Source organism: Penicillium canescens, assembly GCF_028828765.1.
Source record: "Penicillium canescens strain IBT 15451 chromosome Unknown utg000001l_segment0_segment0, whole genome shotgun sequence".
Classification (NCBI taxonomy): domain Eukaryota; kingdom Fungi; phylum Ascomycota; class Eurotiomycetes; order Eurotiales; family Aspergillaceae; genus Penicillium; species Penicillium canescens.
In genome coordinates this window covers 2057079-2075122 of record NW_026703963.1, presented here as the reverse complement: position 1 = coordinate 2075122, position 18044 = coordinate 2057079, and the positions used below count along the sequence as shown (strand labels likewise).

General features: G+C 45.8%; 5 protein-coding genes across 5 annotated transcripts; 2 read left to right on the top strand and 3 right to left on the bottom strand.

Annotated features, from left to right (window-relative positions):
* Positions 1–1847: 1847 nt before the first annotated feature.
* Positions 1848–3035, bottom strand: N7446_000776 (CVNH domain-containing protein). The gene is made up of 4 exons (XM_058509543.1): positions 2960–3035; positions 2641–2904; positions 2202–2567; positions 1848–2127 (listed from the first exon to the last, which is right to left on the bottom strand). The coding sequence occupies exons 2-4, from the start codon at positions 2876–2878 to the stop codon at positions 1934–1936; spliced, it is 798 nt and encodes a 265-aa protein (XP_058378522.1). The 5' UTR covers positions 2879–2904; positions 2960–3035; the 3' UTR covers positions 1848–1933.
* Positions 3036–5102: 2067 nt separating this feature from the next.
* On the bottom strand, positions 5103–6867 carry N7446_000775 (MFS transporter; the record flags this gene model as incomplete). The annotated part of the gene is made up of 2 exons (XM_058509542.1): positions 5103–6629; positions 6682–6867. The coding sequence occupies 2 exons, from the start codon at positions 6865–6867 to the stop codon at positions 5103–5105; spliced, it is 1713 nt and encodes a 570-aa protein (XP_058378521.1).
* Positions 6868–7580: 713 nt separating this feature from the next.
* Positions 7581–9748, top strand: N7446_000774 (fungal specific transcription factor domain-containing protein; the record flags this gene model as incomplete). The annotated part of the gene is made up of 4 exons (XM_058509541.1): positions 7581–7639; positions 7733–8411; positions 8475–8981; positions 9044–9748. 4 exons carry the CDS (start codon positions 7581–7583, stop codon positions 9746–9748), a joined length of 1950 nt encoding a protein of 649 aa, XP_058378520.1.
* A 1330-nt stretch (positions 9749–11078) lies between these two features.
* On the top strand, positions 11079–12552 carry N7446_000773 (uncharacterized protein; the record flags this gene model as incomplete). Its single annotated transcript, XM_058509540.1, has 7 exons — positions 11079–11270; positions 11423–11600; positions 11659–11769; positions 11841–12158; positions 12231–12347; positions 12405–12428; positions 12485–12552. The coding sequence occupies 7 exons, from the start codon at positions 11079–11081 to the stop codon at positions 12550–12552; spliced, it is 1008 nt and encodes a 335-aa protein (XP_058378519.1).
* Positions 12553–12854: 302 nt separating this feature from the next.
* Positions 12855–13991, bottom strand: N7446_000772 (uncharacterized protein; the record flags this gene model as incomplete). The annotated part of the gene is made up of 1 exon (XM_058509539.1): positions 12855–13991. The coding sequence occupies one exon, from the start codon at positions 13989–13991 to the stop codon at positions 12855–12857; it is 1137 nt and encodes a 378-aa protein (XP_058378518.1).
* Positions 13992–18044: the final 4053 nt, after the last annotated feature.

Genomic DNA, 18044 nt, shown 5'->3' with positions numbered 1-18044 from the left:
CGCGTGCTAGAATCAACTATATTCATAAGCTAGACTTCCTCGAAGCCTACCCGTCCGCGTGAATTAAGGCATTTAAATCGGAGACTATTAAGAATAGCTTCGCCGCCGCCGGTTTAATATCTTACAATCCCGATCGAGTGATTTCGAAGCTCGATATTCGCCTTCGAACCCCGACACCCCCCTCGAGCCGGGGGAGCGAGTGGGATCTAAAAACACCTTTAAACTACGTACAATTACAGAAGCAAGCTTCCTTAATCAAAGCTTTGCTAAAACAGCGCTCGCGAAGCCTACCGAGCCCGCTTAATTCCGCGATAAATTAGGTTTTAAAGGCCTACCAAATTATGATATAATCGGCAGCTTTACTCGAGAAAGAAGTAAGCGAATTACGCGCTGCAAACGAGACGAAGAAGCGAAAAAGGACTCGGTCTAAAAAGCAAATAGCTTCCGAAGAAGGCCTCTCAGTTTTAGGGGCCTCTACCTTAGTAGCGCAGCCAGAGCAAGCGGTTTCAGCACAAATATCCCGTGAGGCAGAATCGGCTCCGACACCTTCACAGCCACGTAGAAGAGCCTTACCGAAGTGCAGTATATGTGGAATTCAGGGTCATAAATTGACTACATGTCCTTATAGAACTCGTTTTTAGCTTATTGAATTTAATGGCGTTTTGCTTAAGAAAAATGCATTTAAAATAGATAGATATAGGTAGGGTGGCGGCTCGCTTGTGGTGGCGGCTCGCTTGTGAAATACGTTATGCAACGAGCGACTATTCATAATGGAGCAAATCCCAGAAAACAGAGACTGACATCCCAGACATACTTCAGGCATCGGTGTAAGGCAGTCAAGGGGTTGGTGCTCAAATGGTACACAGGAATAATTGAGCACCGCTCAGCTGCAGGCCGAACATGTTGATGCTGCGATTTAATAGAGAAATTGGCCCATTAGGCATGATGGTGGGTTCTCAGCCGAACATGTCGCCAGCAAATCAAAGTGATTTATTGTATGTACAAGGAGCGCAAGCAGGGGGAAGGAACTTCCTATCACGTATATTAATATGATTTCTAGCTGCGCCTTTATTGAAGGCAGTATAGCTTTTAGATACGCGGTGTGCTAAGTGGGTTTCTTAAGGGTGCAATTGCTTCTGCCCAGCTATTGTTAACACTAGCGTACGTAAGGACATGCAGTTTGCAATGCATCTTTCCGAGCTTGCCATCTTTTTGGTCGAATCGGACCAACGCATGCTGACGCAATAGTGCTTCAGTTCATGCAGCATATCTAGCACAGATTTGTGTAACCCGAACATCTCCGTCAAAGCGGCCAATTTAGATTGGTGTCTCAATCTGTGCATTGGTTGAGTTACATGAATCTCTTCTAATATTATTATGGCTTAGTTTACACACATCTAAAAATCAAGTTTTCCAGGGAGTGGGTTGTGTAGCCAGATCTGACATATCCTGATTTACAGTGGATGGATGGATGGATGCATGCATGCATTTATTACCCTGACCCATCGCCTTGTGGATTTTCTCACTCGACCAGAATACGAGCCCGTACTCAGCCTGGTAGTTGACCCTCAGCGACTCCCTCCTGCACTGGTAATCGCGCTTCACCTTAATAGGGCGAGTAAATTAGGTGATTCATCTAGAAAAATGAGGGAAAGTGGCAACTTTGGACTAGTTGGAAGGCGGCAGCCGGGCAGATAACCTTGCCAGATCGCCAGATCTACCAAGTTCTAGGGAATTCGATATATCATTACAACAATAGTTCTGCCCAACTAATAGAGCGGTGACCCTGAACAAGGATCAGCGTGTTTCGGATTTGTTTTCCGGGAATTAAGTCGAAAGAGTGTAAGGTCAAATTGAATTCGAAAACTACTGTAGATAAACAGAACTATGCGATCTACATCTCCCTTCACATATATTAGATGCATACTTTGTTCTAGTCGTACCGAACCTCCAATTGGCCATTGTTGTTTTTAATCCGCTCAGCCAAGTTGACCTTTGTGTCATATGGTCGCCATCTGTTTGCGGGGTTTACCAGCCCAGCAGCTAAGAAAGGCAAACCACCATGAATGAAGATTCTAGCATTTTCGGCGGATTTGGAGAAGCCCTTGCCGCCCCATTTAAAATACCCTAATAAGAAAAACAAAAAAGACCTATTAGCTGATATTGTCTTAGAATCGGCAGATGTGTAGAGTGTGACTTACCCTCCTCGTTCCCTAGGTGCTCATCCAGGTCGAGAGTAGATGATCGCTTGTTACCTTCATCATCCTTGAGTACGGCATGGAGAATATGCTTGTCTTTGAGGCTAATCTCGATGGCATCGATATTGAAGGGCCAGTCAGATGGAACCGACTGAACCTCGAATCCACCATTTTTGATTGTAATCCGCTCGGCTAAGTTGACGGATATCATGTCCCATGGGTCGCGGTCCCATGGTGCTCTTGCGCTATCCCTGAGATCACTTTCTCTTTTCCGCATCACAGCATGTAGGGTCGGCACCTCACCTTCCCAACGGAAACTGAGAGACTCGCAATATTCGGAGAAGCCCTTGCGGTCCCATTTGAAAGCACCTAACAAAACCAAAAGCGACGCACATTAGCTTAAGTTGCCTTGGGATCAGAAGATGTATAGAGTGCCACTTACCATCGTAGTATCCTAGATACTTGTTCAGGTCGATCCGGTCTATTCGAAGTCCAAGTTGCTCGTCCTTGAGTGTGGCGACGAGATCGCGGTTGTTTTCGACCTCAATAAGATGGACATTGCTAGGATGGAAGCTCATTTTGAAGGGGGCTTTATGTGTGATCTCGAACGGGATATGGAGTAGTAGTGTCCTGATGGAATGGAGAAAAGAAGAAGGAGAGAGGACATACTTATGAGACATGCGCTTCACCGCAGATTCAGCCGCTCCTACCCCTCTATATACGTTAGCGAACAGTGGCGCTCATTGGAAAGCGATCAATACCGCAAAAGGATGGCCAATCTCTCTTGGAATCCACTATATCTGCGATCTCAGCCTAGCGTGGCGGCTTGCAGATGTGGAGTGGGTACAATCGGAAAGAAGGGCGTCGATGCTCGAAAGAGTGGAAATAGCAAGCCAACTACCTTTCCCTAACTAGTGCAATGGATACTCTAGAGAGCTAGGCACACGCATCGACCTCTTCCGGTACGTAAACCTATTGCTGGTTGGATCTTCTCAAACTCTTGGCCCTTTATCGCAGCCAACGTGTTGGTATTCATGTTGAATTGATGAGGCGAGGTACACTTGCGCCTGGAGTTGACAAGTTGCAACCACTTCGATTGTTTCTCTAAGCTTGATTACTAATACACGCTAGTACGTATTGGGGGTTTTCCGTAGAACCCGGAGGGTCCACCGCTCTGTAATCTTGGCAGAACTGTGGGTGGTAAATAGCCGTACTGGACTGATGAGTTAGGGTAATAACATTGTACCGGTAAGACTGTATGACATGGAATCACAGAAAATTATTTAGTGGTTCCGGCGATCAGGCAAGATCACCCGCTTGTATCTCTCTCCCGATGATGAGCCTCCCCCTTATCTTCTATCACTCCAAAATGCGGCCCACTTAACGATTACGGCTATGTCGCCTGAGTTCTGCTGTATCCCTAGTCCTGCGAAACTTCCTATATTTCAAGTATGCCACGACAACCCGGATCAAATGTCATTACACAATAAACCCAAGCCAGCCTGAGATTTAAACAGATTTAACACGATGATAACTCATATGTTGTGAGGTTTGGAAACTTACAACCGGGATAGTGCAGCATTTAGCGGCTCGGCCCTCTGCGGCACAAGCAGCCTTGAAGTCATCGTGCCCGTTGTAGGATCGAGCTGGGATCGGGGTGAGAAGTTTTGTAAAAAGGAAATAGACGTGTAGTTGTTCACTTACGCGCAGGCTTGCAGTCCAAGTACTCTATGTTCAACAAATTCCTACAACACTGTGCCTGGGTATAGAGCAGGCCGGGACTGCAAATGGGGCCTCTAGCACCACCGCCATTGCCGTTACTCGGCCCACTCGCAGCAAGGACCGGAACCAGAACTAGAAAAAGGGCGACGAGCTTCATGTTGAGGTGTTGACGGACACGAGGGACTATGAGATTGTTTGGAAGTGGGAGAAATAATTGTTTTGTGCGTGATGGAGGTCAAAAAGGTAAATTTATGTGGAAAGAGCCCGTGAATGGTGGTGCACGATGGGATAGTTTGGAAAGAGCATTAAGTCAATGAAGGAAGATAGCCGAGATTTAAAAGGGCCGGAAATAAAACCTAGAATCTTCCTATGAGCATCTTCCTGCTGCGAAATCAAGATCGACATATCAATAATCGCGCTGCATATCGACTATCAGTCACTAGTGAAAGCTAGAGCATATAGTCAGTTGGAGAAAACTCTACTAAAAATGGCCTCTGTCAGACACTGTCGCATCCCGAAGCGAAGAGTTCTCAACGCGCACAAGGGATATGGAAGCTGACAGATCACCAGACCAGTCCCTCACGACACGTTTAGTAGCGAGCAAGCAAGTGCATGAGTACTCTGCAGATACTGTATATTCCCCCCAAACAATAAGAATACAGCGATATTCGAAATTCAGTTTTACCCCTGTTCTCTCGTTGTTTCCCTACGCCTCACGCTTAGCCTTTAAGAAAGCTTTCCGCCCTCTTTGCGTCTACAGATGTTCCTTAGATAAATCATAGGAAATTATAATATCATCGGCTACGTGGGGCCAAACAAAATAAACCCAGACGGTCCGCCTTCATTTACCCCCATGGGTTAGGGCTCAAGGCTGTGCGTATAGGGAGCATTTAGAGGGCATCTGAGTCCTCCCCGATATCAAAGAATACCTGCAGATTCTGTGGCAACTCTTGGATACAGTAAAGCTTTGTCTAGTAACAAATAAGTTGCTAGATTGAGACTGACGCTAATCTGGCCTTCCTCCATTACTAGTATAGGAGGACCTCCGCCCATCCCGGATCCGGCTAATCTCCTGAACCCACACCCAACCCTGGACCCATGCCGCTTGAAAGCCCCAACGCCGCATACAAAGCTAACAACCCCTTATAATTCGCAATCTATCAGGATATCCAGACCGTCTTCCTATTGCTTCCACCGCTCGTGCTTCCTGATTGTTTTGCCAAATCTGTAGATAACTAAAGGAACCGGTACAAGTGCTAAAGCTATCAACCCCAAAACAGTATTTCCCCAGCCAAGCCCCAAGGCGTGGTACATTTGCGGTCCAGCTAAGGGAAGAAATGCAGCAACTACACTTCGCATTACTGAGAAAGCAGCGAGTGCACTAGCAGCGCACTGAGGGTACGCATCGACGATAAATGCCTGAGTCGGCAGCCAGATGCACTCAAACCCGATGCCAAATACCACAAGCCCAAGGACCGGTACGATCCAAAGACTGCCTTTCTCGCTACTCCAACCGTACCAAAAGAAGGCAATCGGTAGTAGACAAGCGAAATAAATGCAAACAGGAAGTCGCATCTCAGGTTCGTATACCCCACTATTCGCCTCAGTCATACGGATTATAGTCTTGTCAGACATGGTCAAAAAGATGACCAGGCCGATGATATATCCAATCAAAAGGGCTAGGTATACGATGCCTGCAATGCCAATAGACCAACCGTAGTGGTCCTGGAAGACAATGGGGATGGTGTTGAATAGAAGATAGAGACACCCATATGCAAATGCGATATAAAGGGATATGCCAAACACGATAGCGGAACCAAAAAGCAATCTGAGAGGTCTGATTAGACCTCCAAGGATTATATCCTCTTTCGACAAGCGAGGAATATTTGGATCGGCGAAACAACTCTGAAGCTCGGGTCGGCCAAGCTGCTGGCGTGTCCTGGCTGTCTTCCGTTCGATCAAGACCCGGTGATTGGTTTCACAGTTGAAAATAGCCATGGCTACCACTATGAGAAAGGTAGGAATCAGAGTGATCCAATTAGCCCACCGCCACCCTATCGACTCAGCAACAAATCCACCAATGGCAGGTGCACAAGAAGGCCCTAGGATCGGCCCAAGTGACCAGATGCCCAAAGCTCGGCCACGCTCATGAACAGGGAAAAGATCTGCTATTGTGGCCCCTCCAATAGTTTGAGAAGCAGAACCGCCGACACCGCACAGAAAGCGAAAGAGAATGAGTGTGTTCAATGAAGGAGCAAGAGCACAACCAATCAGCCACACACAGAAAAAGGCGCTGGCAACAGTTGTGATGATGTAGCGGCCATATATCTCGGACAAGGGTGATAGAAATAGAGGTCCCACTGCATAACCTAACAAAAAAATGCTCACTGGAAGGGCACTTTTTGTCAGATCGTTGACCCCAAAGTCCTTCTGAATAAAAGATATCGCGGGGGCTATGATGGATGAGGCAAATGGAGTCATAAACCCAATGGCCGATAGTATGCTAGTGATCAGCCACTTCCTTGCAGACGTGAAGTTCAAGGGGTTCTCCGGGTCACGCTCGCCATCCCAGCCAATAAGACCATTCTCGAGATCCATGAGAGTCTGCATCATCGGAGGCTGCTCCGCCACACTACGACTAGCAGGGGTTTTAACAACGGCGTTGCTTTGATCGCGGCTAATCGATATGTCGCAATTCTCATTTCCCTTCTGGAGTTGTATCGTCAGCAATATCAGAGAGACCTAGTAGATCTTTTCTCACATTTTGAATTTGGATTTGACAGTTGCAATCGTCTTGTGAGATACACTCAGCATCGTCCTCTGAATCATTCGGTCTGTGCAACTTCTGTATGTCGGGTAATTCTGCCGCTTCGTAGACGACCCCTTCTGTGACAACATCTAGTCTGGAGTTCGAGCCAGTATAGCATGTATGGTTTCTAGAGGGCATGTCGTCTTGTCGTTCTGTCTCCGTCTTGGCAGAAGCCGGCCTCATTGACTAAGGAGCCTCCGGTACTAATCAACGCAAAAGCTGTTGAGTTGGAGAGCCGGAGAGATGACAGGAAGAGGTAGCAAGTAACCTGGAAAAACCTACCGTGACAAGGTGGGAGCGCACGCCTTTTGACAACCCGCCGAAGGAAACTACAAGGCCGACCCACATATTGTCAAGTATAAGGCAGTGGCATTCGAAATCATTTGCCCCAATTATCTCGCCCTTTACCTCTCTACGACGCTCCACATATTTCGCATCAGTACATATTAGGGAACTTTCCCGCCCACCAATCGCCTATCGATGTGTATATGGTTCGATCATACTTAGTTCTGATTGGACCAGTAGTCGGCGATTTGAAAGTTGGCCGACTCCATCGTCGCCCCCACATCCACTATATAGCCATCTCTGCACTCGCCTCTGTTGCCATATCTCTTTGTGTTGTGCTTGGACTATATTGATCGACAGGAGTGAGTGGTCTTGTTTGAATCTCCGTTAACATAATGCACCGATCAGAATTTCGACGTCACGACCCATCGAGTGGGACAAGATCACAAAAAAGACCAATTGCGTCAGTACTCCAGTGTAGTCATATATAACTAAATAGTTACTCATCCTTTATCCAGTTGCCATCGGTGCCATTCGCAAAAGGTCAAATGCTCCGGCGAAAAGCCATGCTCACGATGCCAGAGAGCTGGCTATACAACTCAGTGTCGCTATACAAATCGCGATCGTAAGATTCGAGTCGACGAAAGGTGCCGCACAAGATTCCCTATTTAGCAAGCTTCATACTGAGAAACTTCAATTTCTAACTTGCAAATTATAGCTACTTGGAACAGCTCATCCAAGATAGCCAAGAACTTCAAGATCAACGGACACTCCGGACTCATGGACCGCCTGCTCCTTCAAGTTACCTCGAGCAAAGGAGGAACTTGAACGATCATTCGCGACAACCCGAGGATGTTAGCTCCATTATTCACGATAACGCAGTTGGAGAGACTCCATGGTTCCAAAGCCTCGGTAGCTCGGCTCTACCATTATACATCAGTGAAGCAGCTTGTACTGCTTTCGCCACTCGTCTTTGCCAGTGTCTGAGCACGACAGATTCGCCAGAGTTTCACTTGCCTAGATGGCGATATACTGACGAAAATACTCTGGAATCACTGTTCAATATTGAAGTGCAGTGGCCAAGTCTAGTGCATGCCAAGCTACTAGTAAAAACTGCCCTTGGTCATCTAAACCCTGCTTTCCACTTGGTTCTCAGGAAAGAAACATTTGATGGTCTTCACAACATCTACCAGAGAAGAGACTTTGACGACCCTGGTCTTCAGTGCAAATATTTTGCTTTATTCGCTGTTGGCCAGGCCTTCTCGTCAGTTTACGACACGACAACCTTGAACACGTCCTCCATGCCGGGATCTGCGTTCTTCGCTCGTGCAATGAACCTATTGCAGATCATCCCCGAAAGATCCAGCATGAATCACATTGAAAGCATTCTCCTTCTTGTGGGTAGCCCTTTCTATCTCCTTGTTCTCGTTTCATCAACAGTTGTTCTGATCATCCCAAAGGCATACTTTTGTCAATTCCTCAACCGATTCCACTCTGCGTACATTTTGATTGGCAATGCTCTACGGCTCAGCCTCAGCCTCGGATTGAATTATAATGTTCCGCAAAGTCAGACATTACACCAAGTGGAAAGAGAGCATCGTGTTCGCATATGGTGGACAATCTATACGCTTGACCGATTCTGGGGGTCAAAAGCAGGGTTCCCTGTCCAGATCCATGATGACGATGTCCACGTTGACCCACCTTCTAACTTGCTCTCTGGCGCTTATCCTGAGCATTTCTCAGATAGTGTATATCAAGTGGCAACCGTAGAGCTTGCCAGAATTATAGGGAACACGACCAGAGAGATATATAGCCGCAAGAAGTCAACCGAAAGCTTCCTCCAGCGTGAGCAGAAATTGCTCATCCAGCTGAAGCAATGGGTACAGACGCTTCCAGAAAACCTCAGGCTCCAGGCAGATAGGCCCAATTCGAAGTATGCAGTCTTTCTGCACGTTCAATTCAGTTATGTGCGTTTCTCGAATTCCAATCGTCGGCTGCTTTTTTCTCTTACTAACTTGAACTATCATAGTGTGTGATATTGGCAATTCGACCTGTCTTGCTTAATCTACTCGTTTGTCATACCAAAGATAATTCCTCCCCAGCAAATGAGGAAATTACTCCAATTATTGGAGTTTTGAGCGAAGCTTGCATTCACGCTGCGCGTTATTGTTTGAAGCTATGCGTCGAAGAATGGACAAGTGGATCAGTGTTATTATTCGGCTACGCTTTTCCGGCCTTTCTGTTCTCTTCGGCATTAGTACTCACCATATCAAGTCTTCTACCCTTGGGGGACCCCAACGATATTGCATCGGTCGATATCGCAACTGAGATTTTAAGAGTCCTGAGCGCATCTAATAGCCTAGCGGCTAAGGATCTCTACGAGCACCTTCAGCGAGTTCGTCTTTGCTTGAGTCGTCGCGTATCTGACCCCCCACTTCCTCCAACAAATGATGAAAATATGCCTTTCATCACCGATCCCTCAATACGGCTGCCTCTTGAACACCATTGTCCTTCACCCGTGTCCGGGGCCTCCATGAACTACAGGCAGCTTCCTATTGAAGAAGTTGCCAACCCTCTGAGTCCTTATCTAACGACTGAAATGACCTTACGAAACCCCTTAATGCAGGACTTCCTTGCTCAATCCAGTCTCAATGTGGGCTCTTGGGACGCACCAGAGATACCGAACGACTTTGACGCGGCCTTTTTTTGGTCAGGCACCATGTGCACAGAATAACATGAAGGCTTTTCCTGAAAGAAGGAGAGTTGAGAAAGGGTCGTCTGTTCTGGTGACACCGTCTATATCTCGGTCTTTCTCTTATAGAGCGCCACAACGTCAGAAGCTATAGGTGCCATTTGATATGAGTCCGGATCGATGTAGCCAAATGCAAAGTTGATATGGGTATAGTATCCGAGAGGGATGTGGTCGGGTTTCATGTCTTTGAATTGTAATCAGTACCTTTCGTCTGTTTCAACAGAGGATTACTTACATACTGTCGCATTTGTGTTCGAGATTCCATCCCTCATAGTAGCCGATGTACGGGCATCCGATGAAGTACCGCCGCAAGAAGGTGAAGATACTACCTTTGAACCACAGAACTCCGTGGCAGTTCCTGAAGCTATGTCAACATGAAAAACCTTCATGGGCTCGTCTGATAATTACCCCAAAAATCCATAGTCGCTGCAGCAGACATTGAGCGGACAGGTGGATTTGTTTGACCACTGGATTCCCCATCCTGGGATATCGAGGAAACGACTGTTCTGATTTTGATGGACATGGTACATCAGTCAGGTAACGTACGTTTTCCGAAAATTACGGTAATTACTGTTTCATGTTTCGCCCACTGCCATTGTCCGAACTTGGAAATTGTCATTCCACGTCTTGCAAACTGATGATCGTCAATGGGGCTAAAATATAGTGGGGCGCAGACAAGCATGTTGCATTTGAAATCTTAGCTCAAACAATTATACTGGGCCCCATTTGGGGGTCAAAAGCCTGACGAATGAGAGATCCCAGTTGATATCTGTGCAAGGGGAGAAGCCCCAGTGTTGGGGCCATCCGCGTGAACTGACCCTTTGCTGGAAATTTTAATTGGTTCCCTGACATTTTCCATTAATGCAACCATCTATACGTACTTTAGTGCAACATAGACAGAGGAAGTTCGCGCAACGAGCCTTTGAAACACGGACCCATTCAGGTAGCGCTATCTGGCCAATAATGCGACTTCATGAGCTCCGTGTCAGAGATTGCAAGATACTTGATTTCTATGGAGCATGAGGGATTTATTTGTAATACAGAGATTGCACATCAAGGTCAATTCACAGTCTTTTACGCCGTAGGGGGCCAAATACACGGGGCGGTATTGTTGGAAATGAACCTAGGCCTCGCGTAGGGGTCATTGAAGAGCCCATCACTTGAAGAAACTTGAAGAAAAAGATCGAGGAGCTTTTTATTTAGAAATGGGAGATACGCAATTTCTATTATGTCTTTCCAGCACATTTTCACTCTTTTTGAATACAATCTTTTGATCTACTTTGTTGGACTACACGCTCTTTTGATCATAATCATGATCTTTGGTCCCTTTGGCAAGGCCTGGCTTGCCATAGTCAGTCACCTTTTTTTCTTTGCAGATGTCTTGAGCGTAGTTCAAGGCTTCCCGGTTGAGTTCAATCATAGTGTTGCCTCGGTTGGTGTGGAAAAGCGCAATCCGACTGCGGCCACATGGACATCCCCTGGAAAGTTTACTGGTGCACAGCTCGTGTGCGGGAAAGGAGAGCTTCTTTGAGGACGTATTGAATAATATGGTTACTGTTGTGAGTGCTTCGTGAGGCTGAACTATCGCTTCTATCGTTTTCTTGCCAAAATTGAGTTGCAGAGATTATTAACTAGTTGTGTGTGCCTAATGAATAGACTGGCAGTGCCAAAACATCAATTTCTACAATCGAAAAGGCAATGAGCAAAGATCGCAAGAAAATGCTTCCTACTGAAAAATCATACGTTGACCTTTATCAATCACTTTACGGAGAATTCAAACCTACTGATAAAACCGCGGTCAAAAATGCTAAGACCAAGTTGAAGTCACTGTCAAGTATGTCTGGTTGACACTAATCAAAGATATTTGGCCAAGAGCTAATCTGTGAGCACAGGTTTCGTGACCAAATACAATCAAGGCCTGTCCGGGAATGCGTTCAAGCTGGACGTGTATTGCGATCATACACAATGGGTGACTGATGGTACTAAGGATAAAGCAGGAGATTGTAAGATTCTTTGGACTGCCATTTTATCCTGCTTTGACTCGATGCTAATCCATTTCATCGGGTAACAACAGATTGGTTCAATTTGACTGGTGAACCACTGGCTATAATGACCGACAACAAGAACACGGATATTTGCAAAGAAGCCAACGGCGATGAGAATACCCTTGCTTTTATGACCACGAGTCGAGGTAACGTCAAAGACTTCATGACTGTGTGTCCCAGAGCCTGGAAGGCTTGGACAGGCAAAACTCTCATTTCGATGAAACAGGAGACTCTGAAATCACTCCTTACCAAGTCCATTGACGATGTCTTGGACGCTACTCCCGAGAGTCTGTTTTTGCACGAACTAAGTCATACAGAATCATACTTTAGTGCCAAAGGTAGCCTTGGTAAGTGAATTCCTTCCTTGTTGCTGCTGCTTTCTCATGGACATTTGCGCTGACTGTCAATTTGACGCAAAGACGACGAAGACTTGAACAATGGTGAATCTGCCTATGAATTGGTCGCAATCAACAAGCTTGCCAAGGAGGACAAAGACGAGACAACCATATCGAAAATTCGTCCACTCAAGAACGCAGGTAAGCGTGTACCTGTTGATTACAAGACTTTTTGTCAGAACTAACTAGGCTATTCAGACACTTTGATGTACATGGTTTCTGGTATGTACCACCGTTATGACAAGCAGCTTCCTCGGTATTAATTTTGTCTATTACAGGTCTCTACCTTAGTGAAAAGGCAAACTGGGGAGACGGTACTTGCAGAGACCCCAAGAATGTGAACTAAAGCATGTCAACACAGAACTTGCACTCTGTCGATGAGAAATCCATATCATGGGATATAGTCGACACAGCTAGAATCATACTAGATCTTAGTTTGAGTTTTTATGAGACATGGGAAGAAGCAGAAAGAAGCAGAGCTTTGCGTGGTCTAACCTTCCTTTCTTCTAAATTCGCTACTCTACCTCCCTGGATACTGGAAATGAATTTGCCTTTTCCTACAAACAACACGATGAATCTATTATTTACCTAACAAATCGGAATTTCACAAACTCTCGATGTAGAAAGTCCATATCAGTCGATTCACGATCATTTGGTATCTCGAGAAACTCCATACTTCAAGCAAATATCAATAATAGGTTGACATCCAGAACTCATTGCACTTTTAGCGACAGTTGTCCTGCGATATCCTGCATCTAGGCTGGCTCCGCGCTCCACTAAATATTCAAATTCGCGAGGCTTTTCTAGGTTGATTGCTATCAGCAAGGTCTGGCCGTGCCTTATTGCTATCGCCCGGTATTGAAAAAGGAGCTCAATCAGAGAATAGCTCTCGTCTCTCAATAGAGCGCAAAAGACTGTTGTAACGGACCGTTCCCTTCTTCCAGGTGAGTAGGATTTCGATCGTGAAGCTTCTCCGTTTGGATCTGCTCCATGATCTAACAAAAGCTTGGCGGTACCGAATGGCCGTGGAGCATCCCGGAGTGCACCACATAGCGGTGGATGACTCTCTTCGGGTAGTTGGAAATTAACATCCGCTCCCCGGGACAAGAGGTATCGTATGCGGGCGTCATCGCCCTGTTCCGCGGCGTATTTCAACATCCAGTAGAGGTCCAGTGCGGGATCTGGTTTGCTATAAGCGTATTGGCGAAGCTGGTCGAAGAGATAGTCTTCGATCTCATGGTGACCCTTTGATGCTGCTTGTGAAAGCGGGTATCTTCCCTCGGTATCGTGTGATAGTTGCTTTGCGCCCAGAGAAATGAGTTTCTGAGTCAGAGTCAGGTGACCCTCGCGAGCTGCGAGGGCAAGGGGCGTTAACCCATACCGGTCGCGATAATTAAGATCAGCTCCTAAATCGAGGAGATACTCCACGATTTTTATATGTCCCTGGGCTGCCGCGTATGATATTGGATGCTCTTTCATGTCCTCAATTTGAATCGGCCATCGGATGCGTGATCCCTCACTTTGTATGGAGCAGGCAAAATACTGAGATTCATATTGAACATTTGCTCCGGCCTCAATGAGATATTGCAGAGTCGATTCCGACCCCTTAGATGCTGCCCATAGCAGTGCCGAGGCATCGTGTTCCTGCACATTGCGTTGATAGAGGGGTTTGTTGAGGATCTTGAATAGATAGGAATGACATTCTAGAAGATGATTCAGATCGGAACATTCTAAATGTGTCCCGATTCGTATGAGAAGTTCGGGGGGTAATTTGAGCATCGACATGGTGAATGAATACAGAAGAAAGAGGAAACATCTCAGGGCTTGATCTATGCCGATGAGGTCAGCGGTCCACTTTTATAGTGTAACATACGGTACGCCGTATGTATGTATTTCGTGACAATACCCTATATTTGACTGCCATTACTTGGATCGCATTTCTCTTGATACAGTGGTGTAACACAAGTATTTGACCTCCGATACTTCGGCCGTGGACCCACTTTTCTAATACTGCCTGGCAGAAACCTCGGAAATTCAATTCAATTTAATAGCTAGTACGATGCTTTCCACGACACATTAGTAGAATAAACGAAACATTATCGACTAGCCGATGAATGAAGAAAACATGAGGGTCGACGGGTAAGCAAAGTCGCAGCTGGTGATTAAACCAACTAATTGGTTGTCTCAGAAATCTGAGTATAGCTGGTCGAAAATAATAAATAAACGGAATCATTCACTCGTTTCCTTGTTAAACACAGTGAAAGAAGTAGGGTGTTTATTGAATATTATTGGTCAGACAACAGTCTCCGAACTAGATCACGCCAGTTTCCTAATACCCAGACGCCCCCCAAGTCTACCGCAAGAATTTCTTTCACCCTGCTACCCAAGTAAGATGTCCTCTTGGAATGCCCACTTTGTTGCCATATTCCCTAGTACCTTGCTTACAGTATTATTTTGAAATAAAACAAAAAAGGCTCTAAAGGCCAAAACCTCAGGCCAGCTACGCTGTGCAGTTGACCGAATTCTCCAAAGCAGACCATTCATTGTTTACTGTTGGCCCTCAAAATCAGACCAAGACTTAATGCGTCCCTCGGACACCAGTAATTGCTTTGAAAGAACCAAGCTCCCTCCCTTTTATGCTAGCCGTTAAAATGAGCGTTGCAATAAATTTGTTAGACATACTTTACGTTTATCACCTGTTGGAGTGACCGTTTTGGAGGTTTGCTGGTTATAAATTCGGAACCCGCAGTTTCTGGAGCGCGGATTCCTCGGTCGTCCCTGGTCGTGGTTTTCAACGCAAATTCGTTGCATGCTGTGAACTCATCACCTACTAGGGCCCGTTTTAGGTATTCGTTGACTATAAACTCTGAAGACCACGGTTTCTAGAGCGTAGCACTCCTTTTCAACGCGGAAATCCATGAACATGAAGAGGGCCGTTTTGTACCTGTTTATAGCCTTAAGAATCCCTAAGAGCCGCTCCGTCTATACCTGCGACTATTTAGTGCCCTGTTTCCTTCAGTCTTTTCTAACTATGACGCGTCTCTTTATATGGCTTCCGCTTCTCTCACCTAGCCCAATCGATCTAAATTAGTTAGAAAGTCTAAGCGGCAAAAACGAGGCCGTCTAAAATCAAGCCTTATGAAAAAGGCGGCCGAATATAGCAAGATGTGCGATGCTAATGTTTGTGTGTGCATACGCCTTCGGGAAACCGGCCAAGTATTTATCTTATTAGCGGATGCTTCTGGATTTTGGGCTTTTCTTAGCTCGCAATTAGTATGTTTTGACTATGTCTCTGATGAAAGACGGCTGACCTATCAAGCACTCCTACTATCTAGCCCTAAAACTAGTAAACGACTAGGATCTAAAGCTTGTTGATAAAGAAACCCCGGAACAATATACATAAAACTAGGACCTACATAAAACTAGGACCAAGGCGGTTCTTCCACCAGACTAGAACCTTTGTATTTAATGATTTGTTTGACCTATTCGGTCAGCGACTTAAAGCAACCGTTAATAGCCATTTCTTCCTTGTTTAATAGTTTAAGTCACTAAGCGTAAAGCACGATAATGTCACGGAAGTCTCTAGTTATTATTGTTACGCACGACTATATAACGGGTCGTCGCTATGTTAAAAGTCACTAGGGTTATACTTGCCTAATGCTTCTCTGCTTCTAACGTCAACGATCTGTCTCTTAACCGTACCGTTGCCTGTCAGGCCTTATACGGGCTAAGTCCTTTTGAGGGTATCAAGGAGCGATGCTAGATAGGGCGCCGAACTAACCAATACCAGAGTAAATGTCTATTCGTAGTGTTGTTAAGTTATAATCAAGTTGTACGAGTCATCAAGGTTCTGAACAGTAGACACAAGTAACAATAGATAAATTGAACACGAAGAACTAAACTAGATACATAAGTCCCTATATATACCTAAGTCCTTCGTGGTGTAGATAAGTAGAAAATAGATCTATAGATTGCCTTGGCAAAATCTATTATTCGACTTCCGACCTTTCTACTACCTACATAATCACATAGTTGCCGTCTTATTGGTTATTACGGTATAGATGTTAACAACAGACTATTTTTAGATAGCTCGTTTCAAGAGTGAGGGTCATTTAGAAGGCCGAGAATAAGAGGCCTCTTAAAAGAGGTCTCTACTCATAGGAGACTCCTCTTAAGAGGAAATTAGTTATAGTACGTCCTACCGAAGAGCCCCGGCGACATAGAAAGGAAAACGTCATATAAACTAGTTCTTAGTACTATTTCTCTCCTATTTTAATCATTCTAGGCTTAATCTAGTCTTAGGATAGTCTAGAGCGACCCGGAAATGCGCTCGACAGTTCTTAATCAGATACCTACGCCGTACCTAGTGAGGGCTAGTGTTATTGTGTAAAGAATAGGGTTCTATTGTTTATAGGATAGAGCCTGTTAACTAGGTAAGACGAAGATGCCTAGAAGCGAACAATATGTTAGAGGAATATAGAGACTGATTCTTAGAGAACCGCTAGGTTCTCCGGAGCAGATTATTTAACATAGGGGATCAGCGTTACGGTGAGCCAACACTGACGTGTCGACACCTATATAGTGTCGATCCTCTAGGAGTGCGAGAGATCTGTGCATGGCTTCTGAGGATTCCGTTACAGATCTCGAAGCGCATTAGGAGCTTACTGACTATAGCGATGCTGAATGGTTCCTGAATATACGCATTATTCGGAACCGGTAGGCGAAGAAATTATGGCTTTGCTAAGACAGCTATATCACAAGCATGGCAACGCGCTATAACCTTATAGATCGACCTCCCGTCTTAACCCCACTACCGATCGAAGACCTAAAGCCGTACGAAGGCATCGTAAGCGCGTAAGAGATCCTCCTATATTAGCAAAAGGTAGGATCAATAGGATATGCTACCACGATCACCCGTGCCGATGTAGCAAAGGTAACTAGCAAATTGGCCGAATTCCTCACGAATCCTAGACCCTAGCACTACCGAGCCGCCGATCGAGCTATTACCTGCCTCTACACCACCCGATTCCTAGCAATCGAATACAATGCGGAGGTAGAAATAGACTCGGTGTAGCTATTAAGCGACGTATCGTACGGAGATCATGTAGATAGGAAGAGCTCTGTAGGCTATATCTGCTAGGTCTACGGAGGACCGGTAGACTAGAAGGCCACGAAGCAGCGGACGGTGATAACCTCGACCACAGAGGCCGAGCTTCTCGGTCTATCGGAAGCGGGCAAGCATCTCTAATGGTGGAGAAGGCTGCTTGCCCGAGTAGGCTTCGAGGCATCGCACGTCCTCACTATCGAATGCGATAATAAGAGAGCTATTGGTCTAATCACCGCTAACGACGCGAGCTTCGACACGAAGCTTAGGCACGTCGATATTTATCACCTATGGCTGAGATAGGAAGTGAAGGCAGGACGCGTCGCCGTACGCTGGGTTCCGATAGCAAAAATGGTCGCAGACGGCCTGACGAAGCTGCTTCCTCGGCAGAAGCATGTAAGCTTCGTCAAGCTGTTGAAAATGGTCCAAATTGAACACCTGATCATGAAGGAATGACCCAAATTGAAGCAGATTCGCTGGTAAATAGCATTGCCAGCGGCTTAGGATGGGATACTGAGGCCGCTGAAGGGGTGTGTCGCGATTACCTTACGAATACTGCATGAAACCGGGTCTATAGATGATCCGTCGGCATAGCTTATGTAACTAGAATGGACCCATAAATAGTGAGAAATAGGGGTAATGGAAATACAGAGTCATTTACATCTCCAATTGGCCGGATACAGTACGGATCGCGACAGGTGTTGCATTATCCAAAGGGGTGTTGAATTATCAAT